General features: G+C 43.9%; 7 protein-coding genes and 1 long non-coding RNA gene across 18 annotated transcripts; 5 read left to right on the forward strand and 3 right to left on the reverse strand.

Moving 5' to 3' along the window:
- The first annotated feature begins 6 nt into the window (after positions 1–6).
- On the forward strand, positions 7–2061 carry LOC131885914 (uncharacterized). Its single transcript, XM_059234118.1, has 3 exons — positions 7–557; positions 630–739; positions 1016–2061. The coding sequence occupies exons 1-3, from the start codon at positions 145–147 to the stop codon at positions 1909–1911; spliced, it is 1419 nt and encodes a 472-aa protein (XP_059090101.1). The 5' UTR covers positions 7–144; the 3' UTR covers positions 1912–2061.
- A 95-nt stretch (positions 2062–2156) lies between these two features.
- Positions 2157–2786, forward strand: LOC131885928 (uncharacterized). Its single transcript, XM_059234136.1, has 3 exons — positions 2157–2296; positions 2363–2485; positions 2557–2786. Exons 1-3 carry the CDS (start codon positions 2245–2247, stop codon positions 2760–2762), a joined length of 381 nt encoding a protein of 126 aa, XP_059090119.1. The 5' UTR covers positions 2157–2244; the 3' UTR covers positions 2763–2786.
- On the reverse strand, positions 2775–6232 carry LOC131885923 (replication termination factor 2-like). The gene is made up of 3 exons (XM_059234131.1): positions 6051–6232; positions 4081–4263; positions 2775–3424 (listed from the first exon to the last, which is right to left on the reverse strand). Exons 1-3 carry the CDS (start codon positions 6117–6119, stop codon positions 2840–2842), a joined length of 837 nt encoding a protein of 278 aa, XP_059090114.1. The 5' UTR covers positions 6120–6232; the 3' UTR covers positions 2775–2839.
- Positions 3470–4074, forward strand: LOC131885927 (uncharacterized). The gene is made up of 3 exons (XM_059234135.1): positions 3470–3600; positions 3675–3809; positions 3869–4074. The coding sequence occupies exons 1-3, from the start codon at positions 3537–3539 to the stop codon at positions 4051–4053; spliced, it is 384 nt and encodes a 127-aa protein (XP_059090118.1). The 5' UTR covers positions 3470–3536; the 3' UTR covers positions 4054–4074.
- Positions 6233–7124: 892 nt separating the features above from the next.
- Positions 7125–11752, reverse strand: LOC131885924 (trypsin II-P29-like). Of its 2 annotated transcripts, none has more exons than XM_059234133.1 (3): positions 11624–11752; positions 8018–8266; positions 7125–7952 (listed from the first exon to the last, which is right to left on the reverse strand). In XM_059234133.1, exons 2-3 carry the CDS (start codon positions 8245–8247, stop codon positions 7346–7348), a joined length of 837 nt encoding a protein of 278 aa, XP_059090116.1. In that variant the 5' UTR covers positions 8248–8266; positions 11624–11752; the 3' UTR covers positions 7125–7345. The 2 variants fall into 2 exon arrangements, with proteins under 2 accessions (XP_059090116.1, XP_059090115.1); XM_059234132.1 differs by lacking the exon at positions 11624–11752 and adding an exon at positions 8746–8853.
- Positions 8779–14901, forward strand: LOC131885910 (solute carrier family 4 member 11-like). Of its 4 annotated transcripts, none has more exons than XM_059234109.1 (2): positions 8779–9020; positions 12432–14901. In XM_059234109.1, the coding sequence occupies exons 1-2, from the start codon at positions 8822–8824 to the stop codon at positions 14810–14812; spliced, it is 2580 nt and encodes an 859-aa protein (XP_059090092.1). In that variant the 5' UTR covers positions 8779–8821; the 3' UTR covers positions 14813–14901. The 4 variants fall into 4 exon arrangements, with proteins under 4 accessions (XP_059090092.1, XP_059090093.1, XP_059090094.1 ...); XM_059234110.1 differs by lacking the exon at positions 8779–9020 and adding an exon at positions 9319–9487; XM_059234111.1 differs by lacking the exon at positions 8779–9020 and adding an exon at positions 11138–11493.
- Positions 14579–17621, reverse strand: LOC131885929 (uncharacterized). Of its 2 annotated transcripts, XR_009373886.1 has the most exons (3): positions 17496–17621; positions 17284–17417; positions 14579–17197 (listed from the first exon to the last, which is right to left on the reverse strand). It is a non-coding gene; the product is annotated as an uncharacterized LOC131885929 (long non-coding RNA). The 2 variants fall into 2 exon arrangements; XR_009373885.1 differs by having other exon boundaries at positions 14579–17417.
- Positions 16135–20475, forward strand: LOC131885918 (protein tramtrack, beta isoform-like). Of its 6 annotated transcripts, none has more exons than XM_059234122.1 (5): positions 16175–16753; positions 17931–18010; positions 18089–18852; positions 19972–20171; positions 20232–20475. In XM_059234122.1, exons 2-5 carry the CDS (start codon positions 17985–17987, stop codon positions 20322–20324), a joined length of 1083 nt encoding a protein of 360 aa, XP_059090105.1. In that variant the 5' UTR covers positions 16175–16753; positions 17931–17984; the 3' UTR covers positions 20325–20475. The 6 variants fall into 6 exon arrangements, with proteins under 6 accessions (XP_059090111.1, XP_059090105.1, XP_059090106.1 ...); XM_059234123.1 differs by lacking the exon at positions 16175–16753 and adding an exon at positions 17087–17237; XM_059234124.1 differs by lacking the exon at positions 16175–16753 and adding an exon at positions 17278–17356.
- The last annotated feature ends 868 nt before the right edge of the window (positions 20476–21343 follow it).

The following is a 21343-nucleotide window of genomic DNA, read 5'->3' on the forward strand; positions in this document are numbered from 1 at the left end:
GATCTGTGCATCCGCACGGCGGCTATTTACGCCACCACCTCGCTCTACGAATTCCATCGCCAAAAGATCCATTCGCCAGAAATCTTAGGACGGAGTGGATTGGGCGGGTCGGGCGGGGGCCCGCCGGCCCTGGATCCGCAATCCATGGACGTGTACGTGCAAGAATCCATGTGGGAGGCCGTGTTCCCGTTGTTAGACCAGCACTTTTTCCAACTGGTTCCCGGCCACTTGTACGAGCAGTTCCTGGACCACGTTTTGTGCGCTTTGGAAGTGGCCGGCCATTACGATTATGTGGGCAAACAGCTCATGCAATACATCATCCTGTTCTTTCCTAAGCACACCCGCCGATTCCGGGCTCAGCGCTATGTGGACCGGGTGTTGATGCCCACCATCTCGTGTCTCATCAAATGCAGTCAGATCGAGGAGTTGTATTTGGAGAAGGCCGATAGTCCGGCCATCACGACTTATCTCTTGGCTCACATCCTAAAGTTCATGAATCGCTTGCGGGTCCTGGCCCTGCCCAAGCAATGCGACGATGACGTGGCCTCGATTGTGGGGATCAATTGTCCTAAGTTGGAGAGTGTGGTGCTCACGGGCACGGCTATCACCAACGGATGTACGGTACAGCAGATCAATTGTCCTAAGTTGGAGAGTGTGGTGCTCACGGGCACGGCTATCACCAATGTGGGACTCTCGTGGTTGTTGTGTTGCCGCAAATTGCATACCATTATCATGCAAGGTAAGCTGGGACACATGAAAAAAGTTACGAGAAAAAGATTCACTTCTATTGATACTGTAACGACCCTGACTCTCTTCTCTGCACACTCGTGATCCCTTTCCCGTAAATACGAGCAGTCTACTACCATCTCTTGACTCATTAAGTTGTCGGACCTTTAAGGTCCACTGCAAGACCTTCCGACCCTCCAAAAAGTGTTAAATTGCCGATGAATGCACTTTCATCCACGACCAGTAATTAGCCATTCAATTGATGCAATGCTATTGGTTGTGTTTGCAGGTTTCTTCCAAGGAGTCAGCCCCAAAGGCGTGGCTCTCTTACTGAATGGTCTGCCTGGTTTGCGCCACGTCATCTACGATGTCATGTCCGACGTGCTCACGTACATCGATTTCAACACGTGCGAAGCGGTATTCCCACAGTTCAGTCTGAAAACAATGCTGTTCCACTCTATGGAGCTCTTGTCCTCCAACCATTTGGAACTGGTGACTAAACTCTGTCCTCAGATTGAATGGCTCTCTTTGGACTCGGCCCTCTTTTACAATCTCGAAGGTTTGGGTCTCCTACCCCGCATGCGGCTTCTCCGACTCAACTACAAAAGCCGACCCGTGGATCAGACGGTGGTAGATTTCGTCAGTCTCAACGGACATAACATCGTTACCCTCCATTTGCTTGAGGTCAAGGACCTGAGCTTGGAAGACCTCTACCTCACTATCGGACAGTGCTTAAACTTGGAGACGTTGGTGTTGTGCGATTGCTCGGTCAAACCGGATTGGGACCAACCCGTGCGATACAACCGTCAGAGTCCCCTGTCGACCTCGGTGGACCATTTGCAATTGTTCTCACTGCAGATTCTCCCCGGACAATTGGTCAATTTCATAGCTTTGTTCCGGGACCTGCAAATCCTCGAGACGGATCGTTGTGAGCTGGACCTGAACCAGATCAAGTGCGTGCTCTTGGATCAGAATGAATTGCATACCTTCCGATGCACCCAATGGTCTCATACCTCGGCTCAGAATCTGACCAATCTTCAGATGGCGTTTCGCAATTGCAAGTTGCAAATGGATCGGCAGGAATTCGCATTTGAAGAGGACTTCAACCAAACGATGGCCGCTACTCTTTTGTCAGAATACGCGGGATTCTCGCCCCTTGTGAACTTTGACACGATTTCCACGTAATCCTTTTTTATAGGTCTGCCTTGTCTTCTTTTTTTTTCTTCTACTCCACCATAAAAGCCGAACAAGAAAAGTGTCAAAAGTTCAAAGTAACTTGTTCCTGTTGTCATGTTGAATGTTAAAAATTCAATTATACCCTCATATCAAAACCCAGACGATATCTAGTCTTGATTTTTATTTCGAACGCTTGTTTGGTCAATATTTAATGACCATTCGTCAAGATCATCATCCTACGGTTGTGATGACCCCTTCAGACTTGAGAAAGACAATCGATAGCTTGTGTTGCCAGAGAACCAAGAACAAAACAAAACCACACAGAGTCCACAACCAACAATCATGGCCAACGGACTGCAAACTATTCTCATGCTCTCTCTATTCGCCACTGTTGGTAAGTGCTATACTCAAACACTTATTTCTCTCTCCTGAGCATTAACAATCAAGGACAATTTTGAAGCGTTCGGACTGAGATGTTATTCCTCCAATGGTCAAAGTAGAAAGAGTACGGAAGACGGTGAATCCGTGGAATGCCGAGATGCCGCCGGGGCCACTTTGAGATACTGTGTCAGATTCAAGACAGGTTTGAATCCGTTTTCGATTGACTGTCTATAATTATTGGTGTTGGTCTTGATGATGACTCTTTAATTCCAGACTCGAGACCGGGAAAAGTGTTCAGGGAATGCGACCACGTTTATGAGCAACTATTTGGATACGACACCTTTAAAATCAATGGTGTTGGATGTTGGCCCTTCAGCACCAAAATTGGCGACATTGAGGAAAAGGGCACTTATTGCGCATGTCGCGAAGACAATTGCAACCAAGGAGACATTGAGGATCCTTCAGAGATAGATCAATAAAGGAAACTATCCTTGCTTAACAGATTTTGGGTATTACATTTCGAGAACACAACATAACAGGACAAACCATAGCAAGATCAGTTGTAGCGAGGGTCAAAAGTAACCCAATGGCCCTTGGGTTTGTTTTGAGCCGATTTATGGGAGGAGAATAGGGATTTGTAGACTTCACTCTTGCTCGGATCTTTCTGGACTGACCCAAGCTTAACGGAGAGCTTCTCACTGGTTGGTGGGGGAGGGATATTTGAGGTTAGATTACCCGAAATCTTCGGTTTCTTGAAAGGCTCATCTGCCCCATTTTTGATCGGGACAGCATCGACGCCGCGTTTTAACTCCTTTTTAGCTTTCTTAAGGGCCTTCTCACGAGCCTTGCGGGCCTCCATTTTCGTTAGCATAAGACTGGCGTCTTCCGACTCAGGATTGAGAATGATCACATTCTCTTCCGAGATCTTCATGGGATCATCACGCTTGACCAATTTGTTGGCCTTTTCCGACAGAACCTTGCCGGTCTTCCAATCGAAAACGAACTTGAAGCGTCCGTTCATTTCGATCCCAGTCATGGGGCAGATCCAGGGAGCAATTGAACTGTCGATGTAATTGTCACCTTTCGACGGATTTCGGTTCTCATAACTGGGATTTTCGACCAGCTCCAAATCCTTGACGTCCTGAAACGAAATTATAGGTTTTGCTAAACTGAGAAAGAGACAGGCAATCAATCAGTCTTGGTCGCGCTTCTCATCTAGATACTTTTGAATATTTGTTCACTAAAACACGAAGATGAATTTTAAACTGCAACTTGAGCTGTGTTTGATTCTGTTGTTACATCTGTCCACAAACTTAGGTAAGTCTCATTCATACAATGCCCATACCGTATTCCATCATGGTAAATTAGTGTTTCGTTTTCTATTTTGTCAGTATTTGGATTACAATGCTACTCGACCAAATTTCAACCCAAAGAAGACACCAATGATGGCGTTGTAGTGAATTGTCCACCAACAGCCGAGCATCCCGTGCGACATTGTATCAAATTTAAAGACGACACCTATTCGAGTAGATAGCCTAGGAATCGGATCTCTTTTTATCATATTAATCTCCATTCACATTTTCAGCATATCGATGGAACGAGATCTGGCGAGACTGTGACCACACCTACGAGGAGATCATGGGCTACGACGTGTTTAACTCCTCCATTTTGGGTTGCCGCACTTACACCAAACGATTGGTGGGCATGAACACCAACGGTTGGTTTTGCGTTTGTGACACGGATTTTTGTAACGGCGGCATCACATTTTAATATAAACTTGTAAACGTGCAAACTCACCTTAATGCTTTTAATGTGATTACAATCAGGCGGAAATGGTTTCTCTTGGTCAAGGAGTCGCTCGATAATGGCTTCTTTTTTGTAAAGCCTACCCAACTGACATGCCACTATTCGACGACCCAATGCCTCTTGGGTTAGGTGGCAATGTTGCCATCGCGTCAAGCGGTCCGAATCCTTGTCTTTCTGGAAAGAACAAGGGAGTCAAAAGTGGGTAACAGTTAGAGCTCATTAAGGTAGACTTGATTATTCAACCTCCCACTTTCATAGGTTGCGACTAGCTGCTTAGAATACTAATGGGAGATTTCCCTCTACTGTCACAAGACGGATATATCCTAGACTCGTGGGATAGTGCATACATATCAAAAACGATAATTCGATTTCTGGAATTGGGTGACAAAATGGGTCCGAAAGAAATGATGCACCTGAAAAAAATGGTATAATTTTTGCTTATTTAGGACGAGGCTCAAGTTTATTTGCTACAACATTTTTAGATGATGCTTTTTAGATGATCCAGGTATCGTAAAATGCTCCCGGTGTAACGAAAAAAATAAAGAACTCCGATTAATAGGGCTTCAACATCCGTGTTCAAAAATACAAAAAATATATACGAGTTTAATCAAAGGAACAACGAAGACATATTCCCCTGATCGGAAAAGCACTGGATACTGCACAAAAAGTGACCACCTGATTGTGTCTTCCCTTACTCGTGTGTGAAAAAAGCGATCAATGGCAAACGATTTTGCACTCACTCATTGGCTCGAAAAGCAAATTAAAACAATCTTCCATGAAAAATACTGTTCCTTGACATTACATACAAAGAAACCGTTTTGGCTAGGTCATGGACGACGGTACCCTGGACATACTTGAAACCAACAAATGGACCGGATGGGTAACAAAGAAATATTCTAGCTCCCTTTGTCCGAGTCAGGCAGATTCGCTTGTCATAAACTTCAAAACTATTGGGAGGAGCATTCTATGTTTTATACACTAGTTCCAAAAAATCCTTGCAAACTCGTGCCTTTTTCTGGAACTGAATTGAAGTTTTCCCTCGAAAATATATTTCGAGCTTAACTCGTTCTGCAATATGGACGTACAAAGCAATTAGACTCATGTGTATAAAGTGTGTATAAAAAAGACGAACGAGGTGAAATCGTGTCAAAGTTCCGAAATATTTTGGGTATCAATGGCTGCCAGGAATACCGAAGCACTCATTGGCAATAATTCAAGGCTCTGATAGCTTGTAGAGAGCCAAACAGTGTTTACTACTTCATTATCCTGGATTGCCAAAGTTACTCGCCGTGTATTTTAAGCGGTTCAATGGATGGAGGTTGGGGCCATCATAGTTGGAAACGTTCAACAGTAGCCTCTACAAAAGGATGGAGTGTGAAAATGAATCCAATCTAAGGTCAAGGTCAACCTTTTTGCTTGGTATCTAAATTGGGTCGAAGTCTTCGTAGGTATCCGGCAACATTTCAATAGATTACTAGACAATTTGCGACCTTCATGGCCTGGTGACAATAAAAGCTGCGACAAATTTGACTTGTTAAAAATCAAAGTATACTCTCAACAATCCGTTCAAACTTGCCCAATGCATATGTTTCATTTTCAATCGCAAGTAATACATATGTTTGAGGGTGGTGTTGAATGGCCAATTTCAATTACTAAGTGGATCAAATATGCGTGCGCATAAATTGACTCGGTCCATTTGAGGGCTAAGATCGCTTTTATTACCATCAATTCGAAACTATTAACTGAAAGTGGCTGAACTTCATCTTGCTGAGTCTGCGAAAGCCATCTTTGACATATTTCATTGCTTTGGCTCAAACGTTATTGACTGCTAACCCAATATGCATCAATTAAGAAATAGGAAACCCAATCAGTCCTCGATTTTCCAGTAGAAGAATTTCTTCGAAAGACGAACAATTTCAATACTGAAAGGAGACGTTCGTTTTACTAAACCAAACTCGAACCTGCTCTTTCTTCTGTTTGGTTTTGACCAATTCATCGCGTCGTGGAATGCTTCCTCCATCATTTCCCATGATGTATTCAAACTTAAACGATGAAACACGCGATCCCAACAAGAATTTTGAGGTTGAAGATTACCAGAAATCGTAAATAAACAAACGTCTGTCGTCAATCAAGTTTAGTTCAGGCTGGCAACTTGGTCAATAAAGTTGCCAGAAAGTCTGGAAAAAGGTCAGATTTTAATTATGACTTCGCACGAAAGAAAAAGCGAAAATTTAACCATAGTCAGTTGAGTCAAATCTATATCTATTGAAATGCCATCATGACACATTGAAAAATAAACGATGAAACACACATCTACAGATGTTTAATTTTCGGCATGCCTTAACTTGACAGCTGACTAACCTGGACCACAGCAATCAGCATCATCCCCTGCAGTCATTCCAGGAAAAGTTACTCAAAGGGTGACGAGCCTGGAGGGGGAGCAGAAAGTATATAAAATAATCCAAGGATAAGATTCACTTATCTTTTGCAAGAATCTTTTACTATGAATACCTAAATTTAGATCGAGTTTTAGCTGATGTCAGAGGATTATTTTCGACCAGTGATAAAAAGAGCAAATTTTGTCTCCCGTGACCACTTCATTTGTTATATTTTAGAGCTTTTGCTCCATTCAGGGGATTAAAGTGCAATGAAATGAAATTTAAGACCTGATGAGTATCCAATTTGTAAGTAATAGTAATAGAGTTTACGAGTAGACATTTTGGATCCTTATGCAGTTGAAGAATCCTCTGATGGATTGATCGATCAAGTCAAAAATGATTAATCCCTGGTAGCTACTAACATTTGCATGTTACTAAACCTATAGCAATGGAAATAGCAATACCATTTACCTCTCAAGTCATAGTGTTGATGCTACGGCTGAGATTTACTTCGACTTGACATTTATTTGATGCTTGAAGGAAACAAAGATGCAATCTCAATCGACTTTAAGACCGTCGCCGCCAAACTATCTTGCATAAATGATTGATGATTTATTATTCGTTTTTTTCTCTAAAAAAGGTACCGGGCATTTCAAGTTCTCCATATCTCTTGCATTGCTTACTTTATTCACATGATGATTCTGATAGGAGCATAACGCCCAACAAACACTTGATATCAACCAAGTGTAATCCTTTATTCAATCACAAAGCACATTTTGGCTTCCACGAAGTCAAATAATCCATAACATACATTTTAAGCACGCCCAACATTCCACTCCAATCTTTGAGTCGAAATACGAGTACGTAGCTCAATCGGCTTAGAGCCCCGACGCCATGGTCTCCAGAATCCAGTCGAAATAAGCCGACACCTTCGTGTAAACACCTGGGAATCTCTTCCTGGCACATCCCTTGCCATTGCTCACAATGCCCACCAGTCGCCGTACACGAGAATCAGGATCGATCCACCACAAGGGTCCCCCACTGTCCCCTTGACAAGAGTCTTTTCCTCCTTGTTTAATCCCGGCACACAATTGATTTTTGGTTACCCAAGGATAAGCTCGTTGACATTCACTCTCCGTGAATATTTCCACAGGGACGTATTTCAAAATGGTCGAAAGGCGCCCGCCTTCTGAAAGGACTCCCCAACCCGCCACGGTGGTCCTATCTCCGGCTTGAACCGCGTTTCGTCTCTCTGACAGAGCAATGGGTTGGACTGCGTAGGATAATCGAACTTTTAGGCATAACTTGAGGAGGGCTATGTCGTTTTTGACGTCGTGGCTCGAGTAGTAAGGGTGGATCTTGATCTTGCACACCCGCCAAATGTGCTCCTCCGGTTCTACGGTGTTCAAATCCAGATCCCCGGTCACGACCTTGAAGGAGCTCAACCTTTCACGCTTGACACAATGGGCCGCCGTCAAAACGAACCTGGGAAAGAAATGGTGTGAGGGCAAATTAAGGTTTGATGAATTGATCGAAGGTTGTTGCCTCACCTATCCGAAATGAGTGAGCCACCGCAGAAAGGATGACGGGTATTGCTTCTCCATAGGCCCACAACGAATGGAAATTGACCTCGGGTGGCATTTTTACCTCCCACGATTTTACCCTCAGCTAAAAGATCCTCAATGTCCTCCATTTCATCTTCCCACACCTCTGATGACAACCGGGCCTCAGCCCACACCAAGAATAACAAGATGGCACAGATCAAGTGCGTCACTTTCATCGTTTCAAAACAAACTAATCTGAAATTCGTACTTTAGGGATAAAAATAAGTTTCAATGGCTTGGTTTATTTTTAACATTTTCCCTTCGGGATTGGTCGCCCTCCAGCCATAATTGTTTGACGCACGCCAAGCTCTGCTGAATTTGATGTATATTGGGTCAATTTGAATAGCGCAGGTTCATTCACTGGTGATGAAACCTGAAGTAATAACGAACATCATAAACACTTATCTCAAGAAGGAATTAAGAGAAGGTCGTCGATTAAAATGCGTTCGTTTTAACCTCAATGTCACCTGTGTTTTTTTTCATGCTAACCTGCGATTTAGCACAACAAACAAAATGTTGCAAAAACGAGCTTGGTAGAGTGAAGCCAGTGTCCAGGATATTTGATCATTCATACCTAATCATAAACGGCAATGTTGACCAAAGCATTATCTATCCCAAAGTAAAGTAAACTTTTGACGTTTTTTCGCCTATTGTAAACATGTCAAGTCGGTTACGTTTAATCGTTTGAAGACGCGGATTGAGTCTACTCTCGCTCGATTTGAGTTTCATTTGATTGGTGGCATCGTAATCATGCCGTCGTCCCGGAAAAACTCTTGCAATGAAACACATGTTCCAGCCTCCATTCCGGAAGATAAGGCTGTTTCAGATGATTCATCGCGCACTTCCAGTGGATCTGACGGGGAAGATGGAACCTTTCTGGAACACCCACGTGGCTCAGTGGGTCAAGGCAGGTCTAGCATCTCGAGTTTCTCCAATCCACAGCGGAAAAGTAAGTGTCAATTATGATGAATGTCAGACTTGGTGGATCGTTTCTGGATCAGCAAGTACACTTGTACTCAAGGCCCAAGTTGGATCACAGGCTCAAACGATCGGACACTGAAGTAGCCTTGTTCCTCGCTGAATTCGACGAAAGCGTGGGCTGTGAAGCCAACTCTGAGGATGTCGCTTTCGGTACATATCCTGAGAGCGTTTGGGTGGCGTGACAATGTCCACGTAAAAGTTATTACTTCTACCATGGAGTAGCACTATCGGCTGTCCTTCTCCAATGAGAAAGCTGAGGGAGAGAAATTCGGAGTAAGATCTGTGGATGGAATGAGTAGTGTCTCATTATCCAGTGTCAGCCTTTGTTGCAACTCTACAAGGTTCTGTTTAATCTCATCAAACAAGAAGTGGCTTTTAGTGAAATTGGCCGCCCCTTTGAAGTTTGTTCCAACATGGAACATCGTGGTCGCATGGGTAAGATATCGTTGCCTCGTATGCGATGAGAGTCCACGTTATATTAGTGTGGGGCATGTGCATGCATGAGTGCGATTTGTCGGCCTTTGAGAGAGAAATCCAGGTGAAGGCCAGGGCAGTTGGATGCTTATGAAATAACACGTTGACTAAACAATGTCCTCATTTTTTATGATGATGCTTAAGGTTGTGCTGTATAAATTCAAATAATAATAATTCATCATTCGAACATCAAGAGAGTAGTTTTGGTCATTTACCACCCCTCTGGTAGGGCTCCCATTCCAACGTAAAAGGGTAGAGAAATGAAGACCCGAGTTCCAAGATCAGGAACGAGCTTTAAAGCAGCCCTGGTTCTGAGACCTAGAACGGCAGGGTCGCATTTTGAGACTCATTTAAGGAGTTTTCATTTTGACACTGTACTCTCTGTAGCTTGTGATGGGAGCCCCAACCGAGGTCCTTGAAGCTAAAAAGCTGACCTTCCGGATCGAAACAACAGAACACTAGTATACAGGGGCTTGCTTTTTGTATGATTATCAAATTTATGATGTTAGTTTCATCGTACAGGATTGCTTATCATGATTGATCGGTGTACAGGATGTTCATGTACGTATGAGTGTATGTATCTTTCACACGAAGATAAGAAGGACAAGATATCTTGATCAATAATCATGTACCCATGATGTTTAGTATGATGAAAGGTGGGATGGACATGATTCAAATGTGAAATTATTCTAGAAGAAAGTTTATACTTTTTGATGTAATCTTCATCCAGACTGAGTGTGACAAAGGTTTCTTTCATGAACATGTTTAATGGAAAGAATATCCGCTGGTAACTTTTTGTGGAGTATTACCAATTGACGAAAAGAAAAGAAACTTAAAGAGTACAATTACCTTAAGTCTTCATAGGTCTTCCTTTGACATGTAGTGTAAAGTATTATGAAAAGAATTATATACCCGTTGCGTGCGAATAAGAGTTCAACATTAATGGGCATATCCATCATGATTGTCAGACCCTCGTGCAGATAGAGCGAACCTGTTTCCAAAATGGAACCCAGTTTTAGATCTTCATTGGTTACGAGGTTGGTTTCAAAACAAATGTCCATGGTTGATTTAAATTAAATGCATCAAATGAAATGTATCCATAGGATGCATTCCCCAACAAAAACAAAACTAAAACTTGCAATTACGAGTCCCTAACATATGAGCATCGGCCAATAAAACGCTCAAATGAATTGGAATCAACAAATTACCGCTCTGGTGGTCTAAAGTTCGAGTATATCTAAGATCATAGAGCAATTTGCAAAGATGTGATTGTTAAATTCATCTACGCAAGCGCAAATGTAGCTTGCTAATTTGTCTGTCATAGTTTTGCCATCATATGTACATTTTTGCAATTCAGTTAAATTTATAGCTTGCATGAGGAAGTTAGAAATATCTTGTATACGTTTTGGTGGCATCAAATCTCAATTTGATAGTGCTGTCATAAAAATCGGTATTCCTACGAGTTTGTTAGGAGTTGATAGCCGTTCAATGCGATCCGCAAACGAAGTGCATCGCAAAACAGCATATGAAATCATTGTAATAGTGAAATTTGAACTTCTCTATCGGGAGTAAACTATTTCATACTCAATAATGAAGAGCCTGTGAAAAACACATCTTGTTAAAGGACGACTCTATACGTAGAACCTGGAAAACCTGAATCAAAATAAACACGCACCAATGCTTTGGTAGTTTCATTAGGGAGGGAGATACAATCGATAAACTGGATTGGTGGTACGCCAACAGCACCTTGCCAGGGCTTATCTCAATGGCTAGTGGGATACTATGCTAACCTCATTCAAAGCTTTTCATCGCGTTAAAACCACTTGAATTTACGTGTGAATGAAGGAGCTGCAGGACCACCGTTCCACAGTTTGGCCACCCTGATGGTCCATTTCAAACAAGTTGACATTGTTAGATATGTTTGGCTAATAAGTTGATGTGCGTCCAATTTTAGATAGTACCATCAGGTATGTATGTTCGTATTCCACCTCTAATTCACCTGGTTTCAATTTTCAAATGGTCTGATATTGGCAAGGCGATGTACTCAGGCACTGCCATCCAATCCAGGCCAATGAGTGGCAAAGGTTCTCGACTTACCAGGAGATGGACGACCAGGCGTCTTCGGGGTCGTCCCTTGCTTCGTGCCTTGTTCTTCAAAGGGGCCTAGTCAGCGTTAAAGTCGTTAAGCCGACTTTCGCTCGGTAGAATGTGGTTGACCATGCATGTACACTGGACTCCGGTGCAAGAAGGGAAACAAGTGACCGAATTTTGGTAGTGTTGGGTAGATATTTTGAGCACTGGTGCTTCTTTGTTGTACCTCGCACTCAACGCAAGACCTGTGCCGTGTGAAGATATCGCATTAATCAGTTCTGGAGGATCCGAAATTTCAAGTCGATAGTCGGTAAGAACGTCAATGTTAGGAAGACAAGGATGGTATTCTTGAGGCATTAATGCCGTTGAAGTTCTCATTTCGAAAGTGGCCATCCGTTGAAATCATTTGCAAGGCAGGAGATGATTCTGATAGGATGAGCTTGCGAGACATTTCCAAATCCAGCTGAGCCCTCCGGGCAATAACTGAACATCGGTACTGCAGACTCTTCATTGAAGATTGCAGTGCAAGCAAGCATGAGGGAAAGAGCAGAGAAGAACGATTGGATCTACCTTAGGTTGATGATGCAATGGTAGAGTCTTAAAGTGGCCTGTACCTACTGTCATTATCCTAGCAAGTACAACTTGAACTAGACTTCCACAAAGACAGTGAAAATGATTCTTCAGAAATATCGGAGGACTTTTCATATGAAGGCTGATTCTAATCCGTAAAGCAATCATCCCCAACCTGGACAAAACGTAGATTAAAGCACGATACAAATTACAGAGCTCTATTCAAGGTTTCTTTCTCTTCCAGTTTCCACCGGAAGTCGCAAAATGTCAACACGGCGAAAGTTAAGTGTTCCTTTGGCCGAGAGGATCAATCGGCAGCACTCTCAAGACATTGACGAGACCCTCCACGATGTCTCATTGCAGCATACACAAGTGGCGTCCGTGGAGAAGAAGGACTTTGCCCAGGAAGTTCGGGGCACCCGGGATATCAACAACTTTCTTCAGAAATCCGAAGTTTTCTTGGACTTGGCAGAAATAGAGATCAGTCACATTGTCGATAAGATGCTTGGAATGATGATGAAGGACCCCAAAGAGACCGTGACGAATCAAGAGTTGAAGTCCCTAATTTTTACCGACGACACATATACTCAACTAACTGACAACATTCAAGGAACCATCAGCAAAGGAGGCAAATATTATGATTGGGAACAGACGTGGTTATGCAGCGCTGTAACTATTCCAACTTTAAGGAAACGGCACGTGGGCATAGCTCGCCTTAAACATCGTTGTAATTTAGGACAAAAAGCCGAGGAAGTGCGCTTTTTTATCCTGATTCTCTGTCCCAGTGAAGTGAAGAAGACCAAGTCCGCTTTAGAGACGGGTCGCACTTTTGCCACACTCTTTAGCGACATGGGGCTTCGTCATGAATTACTTACCGCTCCAACTGTTGAAGAGTTCAAGGAGAGCATGAGGAAGACTACCGAAATGTTTGCTGAACATCAAGCTCCACCTGAGCTCAATGGTGGTCCAGGAAAACCAGACCCTAATGATGAAAACAAGGACACTGAGTTGAAATGGTATCAATTTGGTTATGGCATCAAAGAAGATTTAATGCGAAGGTTGCCATACTACTTGGATGATTACAAAGATGGAATTGTGGGACCAAATACCATCCAAAAAACCACGGCCACGACCTTATTCCTCTACTTTTCGGTCATCCTTCCGGCTGTTGCTCTGGGCGTGTTGAACTCTTCCAATACCCATGGCAAGATTAGCGTTCAACAAGTGATCGTTGGGCAGACTATTGGCGCCATTACGTTCACACTGCTCGCTGGACAACCGTTGGTCGTTGTGATGACGACTGCTCCCTTGGCTTTATTCATTAAGATCATCTACACGATCGCAGAGGACTTTGATATCGATTTCTTGGCGTTTTATGCCATGATCGGGATTTGGAACACATTCTTCCTGATTTTGTACTCCTTTTTCAACATGTCGGTCCTGATGAAGTATTCTTCAAGATCAACCGAAGAAATCTTCTCCAACTTCATCACCATCGCTTTCATCACGGATTCCACGAAGAACATGGTCAAGACTTTCAACAAGCATTATTGGTCTGATTCTTGCTACCCCACCACGACTGGAAATGATGCTTCCAACCCATTAGCTTCTGCGATAACCAACATAACGGCAACAACGGCCCACCAAGTCCACCCTCATGAGTGCCACCCGGACGTGTGTTTCTTGTCTTTGATCCTCATGCTTGGAACTCTTTGGCTGGGAGTGACTCTATTCGACTTCACGAAGACTCCGTTTTTGAATAAGCGGAAACGCGAGATTCTTTCAGATTATGCCCTACCTGTGTCCGTTGTGGTATTTAGCCTCGTAGGAACTGTATTGTTTTCTGGTGTACAAGTGAAGACATTCCCGTACAACCCAACGTCCAACGTTTTTCAAGTGGTTAACTTTGGGGCCTTGACGGTTGGGTCAGTCTTCGGGGCTATGGGATTGGGATTTTCTTTGTCCCTGCTATTTTTTATGGATCAAAATATTAGTGCAGCGATGGTCAACAGCCCGGACAACCGACTTCAGAAAGGGAATGCGTATCATTGGGATCTATTGGTGGTGGGACTCATCAATGCTTTCCTGTGCATTTTTGGATTCCCATTTCTCCATGCCGTATTGCCTCATTCCCCACTTCATGTCAAGTGCCTCGCAGACACCGAAGAGCGAGTCGAAAATGGATATGTTAAGGACATTGTTGTCCGAGTTAGGGAGACAAGGCTCACCAACTTGTTCAGCAACATTCTTATTGGCATCTCGATGCTCTTCCTCGGTTCCGTTCTGACGTTTATTCCCACGCCTGTGTTGGATGGACTTTTCTTGTACTTGGCCATCACAGCTTTATACGGCAATCAAATGTTTGAAAGAATCATGCTTTTATTCATGGAACAAGCTGCATACCCACCCAACCATTACATCAGACAAGTTCCTCAGAGAAAAATCCACACTTTCACTCTGTGCCAATGTGGTCAGTTATTGGTTCTTTGCGCATTTGGATTTGCCCCTTGGCCGTACGCGAAAATGATCTTCCCCTTGGTGATCTTGTTCTTTCTTCCAGTTCGGCACATGATCATTCCATTACTTGTGGAGAAAAAGTACCTCAGCGTTCTTGACGGTCATTGAATGACAGATGAGAAGCTCTCAAAAAAATGTAATACATTAACTGAAAAATAAAGAATACACCGCTCCTGAGGAGCGTTAAAAACCTTCGATCTTAGTCGGGCTGTCAGTCACCCAACCTCTACAAATATGTTCCCTTTTTTGAAACGTCAAGTAGTTGGAAGTATGAATCGATTTGATGACAGTTTTTCAAATCATCCTTGGAGTCCCTTCAGCGCAGTTTTGGGAGGGTTTGAACATAATAATAATTGTCACTTCTCATTGTTGTATGTGCGCTACTATCTATCAAAAAAGCCGCTCTATGATCGTTTTAATCGCACCTCGGCTTTCATTTTTCAAACATATTGGATAATGATCCCAAATTAATATTACACCATATATTTGTTCCAATCACCGACATTTTTCAATTCCATGCAAACTCATTTCCTTTGTTCCAAAATTAACGCTTTGATCGGTGTTCAACGAGACCCTCCTTCCACTCTACTCTGAATGGTGAAATATGAAGACTGCAACGCAGATGATTCAAAAGTATGTTCCATTTCTTTGTTTCTCGCAAGGCTCAGAATGATTGTTTCAGACCGTTGGAAATTGAATTCAATGCTTATGTTCTTTTTGAGCTAAGGTTCAAGATGTGCCCCTTGTCCGACCCCAATCTCTGACACAGGAAGCCAAACCAGACTTTGGACTCTCTGCCTTGCTCCCAAGCCCTCCTCTGTTTCCCTGTTCTCAGCATCAGCTAGTTTGCTCTATGGGGTTCTCATCAGCCCAGTTCTTTGTGCTCCAGTCCCGAATTCCCACAAATTCCATCCAGTCTTCGCCACTTTGGCACGATAAATCCTGCTCCAGAGCAACCCAGGTGGAAGACGGGCGAGAACATTTCCCCGCCTCAATGGACAGACTCGTTGGTCGTGGTGCTCCACGACCAACTCGGCATTCAGCCACTCGGCTCAGTCCCCAACTCCCCCCATCCCACGATCATTACCCAGCACCATCATGTGGTATTCTTTGCCTCCCGAGCTCCGTCCGTCCTAGATCTCGTTCCGTTCGCAGAGCACAATCTCGTTCGTTGGGAGGGTATTACCCTGCTCAATGCATTCCTGTTTGGTGAGATGGCGTCCCAATCTAAATTACGTGCCCCGCTCCATGGCACCACAACCTACGACGAGTCCTTGGACGACCCACCCAGGCCCAGGCCGATCGAAGCCCTTGGAACACGAAGGCGAGCAGCCCCAGCCCAAACGGCCTGTTGCTCCCTCGTCATCATCTTCAGCACCATCATCCACGATACATCGTTGGATGGATGGATGGATGGATGGATGGATGAATGGACCAGGAACATAAGAGGGACGAGCACAAGTGCCGGCGCCGTTGGTCTCGTTCGACTCGTTTGTGGCCCATTCCCTGCGGAAGCCGGCGAAAGAGGCGAGGAAGGGAAAAAGTGTCCCCACGTGAGTTGGCTGGCCACCGCCAGTGGAGCCGGAGTAGAGGTGAGAGGAGCGGGACCGCCGTCGAGCCACTCAAGAATGACGGGAGTCTTCGCTTGGCCCTGTTCTGGGTTCCTTCCTGAGGCTTACTTGCCCTTTTTTGGTTCATGCGCGTTGGGCCAGCTTTGCCAGGAAATGGGAGCGGAGGCATGAGCCGCGCACTGCCGAGCGAGCAGCCACCTAGGAGTCGTGCTCCATCCTTGATCTATCCATCCATCCATCCATGCACCTTAGGTGCCCTAGTGCCTCCTTGGTGGTACATTGGAGGAGCTTCTAGGACGAGTGGAGCGAGTGGAGCCTGTGAGTGGAGCCAGATCGGGGAGCACAGGAGGAGCCGAGGAGCAGGCCGCCTAGCAGTGCCACTGGAACCCAGACAACAGACAGTGTGGAACGGGTGGTGCACAAACACATCGATAACTGGATCGGAGTAGTCAACCTCCGACCTCGTGATATCTCGTGGGTAAGTTCGAGCTCCACATATTTAAGCTCCGTCCATATCCATTTTAGGGGCCTGAGATCGCGTTGTTTTATTGTTGGTAACCATTAGTTGGTTAGTGTCCCATGTTGAAGGGCCAAATCATACCCATGTGTGCTGTGGGATTCCCGTTTTGGTTTTGCCTTTGCCAACTCAACAGGCGTTTTCCCCTTTTTCAACCGAATCTTTGGTGCTGGACCTACGGGGGGACGTGCCTGGCCCATCTCCTGCTTCTTCTCCCTCCGTCTCCTCGTTCTTCGTAGTATCTTCTTGCCTTTCGATCTGTACCTCGTCCTCCCCCTCCTTCTGATCGTTGTCGTCGTTGACGCCGTGTTGTCGTTCGCTAGTACTCCCAATCTTCTCATGTTCTGCTCGACTTGATCCGCGAGCAAGGCGTGTATGTACATACATCGAATGTGTGTGTGTTGGCTAAGGGAGAACGAGAAACGCTCAACAGGAGGATCATCAGGTACTTTTAACTTGAAACATCGGACAACAAAAAGCTAAGACTGTACCAGCTATTACTAGCAGGAGGAGCAGGAGGGTTATCATCGCATTGAACGTGACTTCTCGTTCTTCTTGAAACTGGTGAGTCCGGCGCCCTGCTCTTCCATGGAGAAGGCACAGGTAAATAATCCACCAGGTGGGTCTGGAATGGATGGATGAAAGGAAATTGGGATCTGATGTGCACAACAGACGCCGAGCGTTCCCTCTCGCCTCATATTACCACAACTCCCAAGCTCCCTTCATGTTTCATGTTCGTCTCGTTTTCTTTGAACAGCTACGGCGTTGCCCACGTTGGTGCCGGAGACTGCGGCCATCCAACATTGTTCACAACTCATGTTCGTTCTTTAACTTGTTCGTCCTCTTTCCAATGCGAGATAAAAATCCTCGCAAGTAAACACGAAGCCCAAGTGTCGAACTTGGCCTCAGCGGCCCATAGCCAACAACAGGCAACAACCTGTTGTGCTCGTGTGTCTCTTCATCAACGTGCGTGCTTGTAGTGTATGTAGGTACGGACGGATGTTAGTCAGTGGGCAGTCCAGGAGGGAAGGCTGAAAAGAAATCAGATGGAGCCTTGGCCTCTGATGCGCCAGGATCAGGGACTTGTTTGCTAATCCATGGAGTTCGTCGTTAATCCCATCCTGTATTCCATTTTCAGTTCCACGAGTGCTTGTGAGATCAAGAGAATTACCACTTAACGTCAGATTCCATCATGGGATCAGACAACTTTTGCTTGAAGTAAGTCTTTCTTTTTTTTATCAACATGTCTGGGTGGAAGTGTCAAACACAAATAACACTTGAAATGGTTTTCTTTAGGTGGAACGACTTCGAGTCTAACATCAGCTCAAGTTTCAAGGAGATTCGACGAGAAAGTGAATTCTTCGATGTCACCTTGAGTTGTGATCAAGGCAATGAGCAAGTCCATGCTCATAAGGTCATCTTGGCGGCCTGCTCTCCTTTCTTTCGGCGTGTACTTAACAAGAATCCCCATCAAAACCCTGTGATATACCTCAAAGGGGTGGACTTTCACAACCTCAATGCTATCCTCAACTTTATGTATTACGGTGAGGTCAACGTCGGTCAAGATGAGCTCAATGGCTTTTTGAAAGTCGCGCAAGAGCTCTCCGTGAAAGGCTTAACTGATGGGCCCAAGAAATCCGCCAAGGAGGGCTCTCCCCAGGGGGATTCAACCAAAACAAAGTCTCTGCTTAAGAAAACGCTTCAACAACAGCCTCAGAAGAACAAGTCCAATTCGACCCCAGCGGGTCCTCCCCTTCCCCCTCTCAGTACGCCCCCCGCATTGAAGAAGAGAAAATTAGAGTCTCCCATTGAAAAGGCCACTCCGCCCATCGAGGTGAAGCCTGATGTGGAGACCTTGAAGCGAATGAATGCCATGAACAACTCCGAGGATGACAATGATGGAGATGATTTTGGTGGCGAAGATGGCGATCCGGCCGTTGAACTGGAAGAGTATGGATACGCCCAGTACGGAGACGATAGCAACTTTGGTGCCGACGAGTCGAATGACAATATTGAGATGAGCCAAAAAATGGAAGTAATGGGAGAGGATGGCTCCAAAGGTAAGCTTGAGCATGACGTTTCCTTTCTTCCCCTTGTTATAGGCGAGCGCGAACTTTGAGAACTAGCGAGAAAGTAGGGGAAAAGGACTGAAATCTTCATTTGTCCCTTCAAACGGATGTTTTAATTGGCGAAGTCCCAAGCAAATTGAAGACCAAGCCAAGTTTGAGCGAGCCATCAGGGCTGGGGCCTCCTTGGAGAGGTTTCAGCCCTATCCCCACCACCTGCCATGGTACACACGTGTCACTCTTACTGAGCTTGTTCCTTCGATTGCTTGCAGACTTCGCTGATTATTACACCCGTGATTCTCAGGGCCTGTTCTGGTGTAAAGGATGTAGTTTGAAAACGACTAGCCGGAGAGACCTCTTCAGACACATTGATGCCATCCACATGAACACTGTTTACGATTGTGTCATGTGCGGAAAACAGTTCAAGGCTGCCTACTTGTTGAAACGACATTGCCGAAAGGTTCATCCCAACGTCCCTTTCAATTCCGGAGAGGGAGAGTACAACAGTTAAACGGTCTTAGGGGATGGAGCTATGGCAAGAGCTGAAATGCATTCCTTAAATTCATGCATTCCTTAAAGTCAACCCTAAATGTGAAGACAGCATCAACCAACCAACATTTCTTTATTATCCACACCAAAAGTTCTCAAATCCAGTCAGAAGAGCGTCCTCCTTGAGTAGCTCAATCGAGTAATACCAAAGCAGACTTCACGGAGTGCTCGAGGCGCCTTCAACCAATTTAAGTGCATTATTTCTATTAGATTACCATAAATTTTGTTATAACTTAGGGGGGCAATTTATTTCCCTGAACTGGGGATCGTTGGCAATATTTGAGGCTTGTCCTATTTAGATGAGCTTCGTAGTTTCTTATGATAAACTTATACTGTTGATACCAAATATCGTTGTTAGATGTTGCATACAACCTATGATTGTTATATCTGAAATTGTTTTTGATGTGATTAAAATTTGCACTGTGAAATATATTGGGCAATCGTTGCGTTACCTAACTTGAGGAGTTGGTTTTCTCATTTTTTTTCTTGGAAGTTCCTTGACCATAGACTACTGAGTGGATAAACGTTAATTGAAAATCTATGTGATCTTGACTTTATTTCCAGGCATTGGATCGACAGTAGCCGATTATGTTATGAGGAATGCTCAAGGAACCTATTGGTGCAAAGGTTGTGGCCATCACAGTTCAAGCCGAAGGGATCTTCAACGACACATTGAAGCCAGACACATTTCCGGAGATTATCAATGCAAATATTGCGAAAAATCGCTCACCACAAAATACAATCTACAGAGACACATTAACAAGGTAAGACAAGCACCGAGTACCAATGATTGAAGAACTTGCGCTAACCAACCTGACTTTTAGAATCACAAAGAGGAGAGTCTTCGTGACAAGCAAATGATCTCTTGGCCGGATCAGCCGCTTAAGATGGATAACATGGAGAGTCCACTTAATTAATCTGAGGAACAACAGATCCTTCTACATTCCTTCAACATTGTTTCGATTGTACTCGTATCCTTGGTATATTTGTGTAAAAAGTATTTTTGTAGAAGAAAACGGAAGCCAACGAAATACAATACTTAAGAAGTTACTGAAATACTGAAACGCACCAGTTGAATTCTCCTTTATTTGATGAGAAGCACTTGGCAATGCAATATTGTTCATTCTCTAACCTTTGTATGAATTCATCATTAATTCAATATTTCTTTGTTACTAGAGAAACTTGTTTATTGGACGAGTTCAAGGTTTGGGTATTAGTGTATGTGTACATATGAATCTCGTTAACTCAAACTCGTTGTTTTTGTTATTGTCAATGAGAACATCAGTAAAGCAGAAAGCCCTTTTAATACTTTCGGTGTTTCGGGAAAGTATGAACAACCTAAGTTCATTTATTTTAAGAAAGTCAAACAGCAAAGGGGTTTGATTTTAATGCCTTGATGAATTTCTCCATATTTCAGTGGTTTTCAATGAAAAAATGGATCGTGGGAATAATTTTCTGATTTTTAACATATTGTTTCTTCAAAAATAGTTCCTTCAATGTTTTGAAAGAATTGGCATTATTTTGAAAAGAACTCCAATGAATTAGCGCATGATATTTCATGCATCTACACTTTAGCAGTACCAAAAATCATGCTATTATTTCAAGACCCTATCCAGCCATGTCCACCGTTTATCGTGGTTTGAAGCAGAAATATTCCAGGTCAAATGAAACATTCAATCCGTTCATTCTAGTAAAAATAATTATTCCATGATGTGACCTCGTGGTTTTTTTTTCTTTGCTCCTTAATCTAATTCTCACCAGACAGAAACACCTTTTCACGCAACCTAGCTTTACAAATCCGCGAAATATTTTTCTGAATGATCAACACACGCACGGATGTTTTAACCTATTTCACCTTAGATCTTAAAAAGTGCCTAACATTTTCTTTTGACTGATGATTTGTATGTGGCTCATTAAACCTTCAAATAGGTAATAA

This window comes from Tigriopus californicus, chromosome 8 (assembly GCF_007210705.1).
Source record: "Tigriopus californicus strain San Diego chromosome 8, Tcal_SD_v2.1, whole genome shotgun sequence".
Lineage (NCBI taxonomy): Eukaryota > Metazoa > Arthropoda > Copepoda > Harpacticoida > Harpacticidae > Tigriopus > Tigriopus californicus.